The 5,052-nt window shown below is 43.8% G+C and overlaps 1 protein-coding gene across 1 annotated transcript; it reads left to right on the top strand.

The window, feature by feature from the left end:
- Positions 1 to 1,061: 1,061 nt before the first annotated feature.
- Positions 1,062 to 2,827, top strand: LOC135608698 (mitogen-activated protein kinase kinase kinase 20-like). Its single transcript, XM_065101724.1, has one exon. The coding sequence runs from the start codon at positions 1,406 to 1,408 to the stop codon at positions 2,825 to 2,827; it is 1,422 nt and encodes a 473-aa protein (XP_064957796.1). The 5' UTR covers positions 1,062 to 1,405.
- Positions 2,828 to 5,052: the final 2,225 nt, after the last annotated feature.

Genomic DNA, 5,052 nt, shown 5'->3' with positions numbered 1-5,052 from the left:
TGTGATCAGTTTTGAATACTTTTTGCAATCTAACTGATTAATATTGATTGATTTGGCACACCAGTTAGATGATACTCAAACTGAAAGCTTCATAATGATGCACTCCAGTTTCAATCTTATTTCTTGTGCTCTCTCCATGAACTGATTCATTTCTGTGATGTTAAGTTTCATATTGAATGCTCGATTTGATAGATAGCAGTTTCATAACGTGGTCTTGACATTCTATACTGCCTCCAAAGTAGGTTGAATTCCTTGGGATTATTAAATGGTGAGTATAAGTAGGAAATTAATTAAGTTAGTTAGGTTTGAGATGGATGGGTTGATAGCTAATTGGGTAGCAATCTGACTATGAACATTAGAGTCGTCGATATTAAATATCTGAATTCTAAAGGAAGATGACATGTTTCGTTAGATTCATTCCTCTCAACACATGAATGAGGTTTAATCGAACTAATTTTCAATGATATCACTGCTCATAATTGGTTTCTGAAATATAAATAATTTGATTGTACATAAAATTATTGGTTTCCACAACATTATTCCTACAATAATAACAATAAAGTCTAAAAAAAAATAATAATACTGATTTTGACATTGAAAACTCAATTAGAAAATGTACCACACAAAGACTTGTAGGAATATGATGTGATGCCTCAATAATAAGTTAAAACACCAAGTGTTGGGCACAACATAATTCGCAACCCATAAACGCTTGCTTGTACGTCTCTTTCTTGCATGCAATGCATTAGCCACACATTATAAAGGACAATCATTCGTGACAAGTACGTTTTCCTTTTGCTCTCAATCACAGCCCAACACATTCATGAATCTATTCCTTTTTTATTTTCCATGAGAGAAAAATGTGTTTTTAAGATAGAGGAATTCTATGTGGAATCCAATAAAAGGACAAATAATTATAATTAGATTTATTTATGATTTGTTTTCATATGCATGTAATTAATTAAAAGTATGATATTAGAGATGAATTCAAATAATTTAATATATCTAAAGGTGGATTCGATTCGTCGATCGGATTTGGAACGACGCCAATTTGGGTGACCTTCTCCGAGAAGAATTCCGCACGTTGCAGGAGGACCGCGAGCCAACCATCGGAAGCAGGCAAAAAGATCTGTCACGCGTTAGAGCCCATCGACTGCAGAGCTCTCCAGCCGCAGCAGTAGCGGTTGCTCCTCGATGCAAACGTGCTCAATGCGCGGTATATATCTCCTTGCTGTTACCATCCCACCACAAGCCTCTCCTTCGCCCTTCCATGAAACACCAGCCGAGCAGGTGAGGAGAGAGAAGCTACACGAATTGAAACCCCTCCTTCTGTTACTGCTCATTGCTGCGGCCCAAAGCCATCGAGAAGAGGAAGAGGAAGAGGAGACAGAGAGAGAGAGAGAGCATGGAGTGGACCAGAGGAGCCGTGGTCGGCCGCGGCAGCTTCGGCACTGTCAGCCTGGCCTTCGTCCGAGGCGACGACGAACATCGGCAACTCCCACCGCTGATGGCCGTGAAGTCCGCGCCCCTCCCGCGCGCCGCCTGCCTCCGGGAAGAGAAGGCCGTCCTGTCGGACCTCCAAGACTGCCCGCACGTCGTCCGCTGCTTCGGCGAAGAGGTCGCCCCGGACGCCGCCACCGGAACGCCGACCTACAACCTGTTCTTGGAGTTCGTCGCCGGGGGCACCCTTCACGACCTGCTCCGCCGCTCCGGCGGCTCGCTCCGGGAGTCCGCCGTGCGGCGATACGCGCGCTCGATCCTCCGGGGACTGCACTGCGTGCACTCCCGCGGTTACGCGCACTGCGACGTCAAACTGCAGAACATACTGGTCGACCGCCGCGGTGGAGACGTCAAAATCGCGGATTTCGGCCTCGCACAGAGGATCGGAGACAAGATTCACGGCGGCGCCGGCGCCGGCGCCGGAATCCGAGGCACGCCTCTGTACATGTCGCCCGAATCGGCGGCGCGCGGCGAGTGCGGGGCCCCGGCGGACATCTGGTCGGTGGGATGCGCGGTGGCGGAGATGGTGTCCGGTAGGCCGGCGTGGGGGCGTCCAGGTGGCGGAGACGCGTGGGAATTGCTCTACAGGATCGGGTTCGGCGATCAACTGCCGGAGATCCCGAGCGAGCTGTCGGAGGAGGGGAAGGATTTCCTGCGCCGCTGCTTCGTCAAGGACCCGGCGAAGCGGTGGACCGCGGAGATGCTGCTGCAGCATCCATTCGTGGCCCCAAATGATGATCTCGTCGATGACTCTGCGGAAGCCGCCGCCGTGGACGGCAAACATTGCAGTGTGGCAGACGTCTCGCCTCGGAGTGTCTTTGGGTTATCTCAATGGTCCTCGTCTTCCAGATCCCCGCCATCCTGTTCTACGGATTGGGGCCTGATGGAATCGGTAGCAGCAGAAGGTCCAGCTTCTCGTGTTCTTCCTGCTGCTGCTGGTCGAGTCCGGGATCTCGCAAACATGCAGCTGCCCGATTGGAGTTCTTGTTCTTCATCCGATGGTTGGATCGATGTGAGGGATCGTGATTTCAATTCTGTGACAGAGGAGGGAAGACACGATGACGCCCAGGAAACCAAGCTTGATTCCATGCCGACGCTGGAGGAGAAGGTAAGCAGACATGGACGCGGACCTGCAAGAGCTGATGTGCTGTTAGAATCCACAGTTCAGCTCGCGTTGCCATCTTCGATCCAACAGCATGAAGATAGAATGGAGTGTGTACGTCTAATTGGTGGTGGGGTAAATATGTGTTCCTCCTTTTGTTCACTGACAGCAAAAGATTGTAAGGTTGTACCAAATTTAAATGAATACAAATATAGAGATATTTGATGCAACTTTCCATAGTTTTCTATGGTGGAATGAAGCACATGTTGTCAAGCAGAATTATATAGCCATGTGAATTCCCTTTTTTCCCCTTGCAATAAACCTATTGCAAGTGATTGGAAATGTTCCTTATGGCTTAATTCTAATGATCAACGACTAACTACTATGTAGGCTTCTCGCTTTCTATCTGAACCTGGTAGATCCAAGCAAGAATTAACTGGTTGGTGTCTGAGAATCTCAACATCAAATCCTTGCGAGATCTTTGCTTCATTAGTTCAATAGAATTGCCTACATCTCAGGGGGCCCTGAAATTTTAGAATCAACACATGTTTGCAGGCGCATCAATATTTTAGTGGTATAGTTTATACTGACACTTCCAAATGGTTGTAAATTATGCTGATCACACAGATGGTCACCGATCATAAATTAAAGAGGGATCTTCTTGTATGTGATTTCTTAGAGAGTACGAGAAACACAAATAGCAGCAAGATGTGAGCAATGACTGTTGAAAGGTCCCCAGTTCCATGTAGAGATCCTCTCCAGACCAAAAAGAAATGTGTCATATGCAGGAACACTCTCTCCAGTTTAAGCATTTATTTACCTCCCAAATGAAGGTTTGAATCTTCCAGCTCGATTGCTGATGAAATAATAGATCAAACTATGCACGATGATTCTTACTAGATCTTATTCTTAAGAATACTTCACTTCCACTTAAAGCTAAATCAACTTGCATCACTGAAATCCTTTTCAGAAATTGCTTTCTTTGCGACCGAGAATGCATATAGATAGTGCTCAACCATTCTTCCCTGAATATGTGTCAATCATGATTCTCAACAACATCTGACAGTGTGATCTTTCCTAAATTCTCAACGTCTGGTTTATCAAATTGATTGCGGATCAGCATGATGTTTCTTCTCCAAGACCTTCACCATGCAGTAAATTCAGATTTATTGCAGAAAGTAAAGAAATAATAGATCAATCTCATGATCCAAGCCAGCCAACATTAGTAGAGCTAACAAGACGTCGCAACAAAGCCACTATCTATAATCCAAATTAAGCTGATATTCCAAGGTGCTAGAAACATCCACTGACCATTCAGCAGAACCACTGGCTAGTCAAAATGCACAGTGTCATTAGCAGGTTAGGTTAGGAGAAAGAGGAGGCAGAAACATAGATGCATTTTCCATGTCTTCTGTCAGAATCTATTACTGAATGCTGGTCAAATTGGAATGTTCATCATGCCAAAGAAATTGTCAGTTGCGACCTATGGTCAGAGATATGCAAATTGTGCTAGTAATGATCAATATGCAACTTGAAGTAGATCATGAAGAAAGGTTGGTCATATTTTTCTGGCTTGACACGTTAATAATTCCTTCTGGGATCATCGAGCTCCATGCCAAAGCTTGAAAGTCCCTCGCCACTGACTCTCACCTATGCATAGTTGTATTAGCTTAAATTACAACCATTAGGATCGATAATTCTATATGTAACTTAGCTATTAATGTTCTCAACTAAAGTCTTATAAAATAATACCACTTTAAAGCACTGAGCGTCAGAATTGACAACTGGTTGTAAAATTTTGTCCAAGGGGGCTGTGTTGTAACTACAATCCTCTTTGCATGGTCATCCGTAGTTCCATTGTCATAAACTGATACCATACTTCTCCTTACATGTTCTTCCATTTTTATTTTAGTGTCAGGCAAAGAAAGGATAATCTGGGCATCACTTGTTGCTTGGTTTCTAATTTTCGGGTCTTCCCTCTTAGCAGCTTGAGGCAAAGCAAAAGGAAAATGAATAGAGAGGAAGGGAGAAGAAAGTTCGTCTCTAAACCTAAGTATTCTTGATACTGTTTCTGTTCCCAGCATTCTTATTAGTGTATTCTTAAAAGGTCATACTAATATCAAGCAATGCAGCATAGATTATAGGATTGATGGAGACAAAATAACTATACCAATCTCCATGTTTTGAGATCATCCATCATGTGCAAAGGGGACTAGCTCCAAATGGAAAACACCATTTTCTGTTTCTACATTCTTGAAACAAACTTTCCAGTGAAGTGCTGATTTCTTATAAAAATTCGACAAAACTGAAGATAACAGTAACGAGAAATCTTAAGATGACATATAGTAGATAAAAAATCTAGTTAGAAATTACAAGTGCATTTGAAATAAATAATAAAGTTAAAAAGAAGAGTACAAGTCTCAGAACACAAGAAATGTGATTGTAAATGT

This window comes from Musa acuminata, chromosome BXJ2-4, assembly GCF_036884655.1.
Source record: "Musa acuminata AAA Group cultivar baxijiao chromosome BXJ2-4, Cavendish_Baxijiao_AAA, whole genome shotgun sequence".
NCBI classification, from domain to species: Eukaryota; Viridiplantae; Streptophyta; class Magnoliopsida; order Zingiberales; family Musaceae; genus Musa; species Musa acuminata.
Note: the sequence above shows the minus strand (reverse complement) of the source record. Positions and strands in the feature narration are given on the sequence as shown.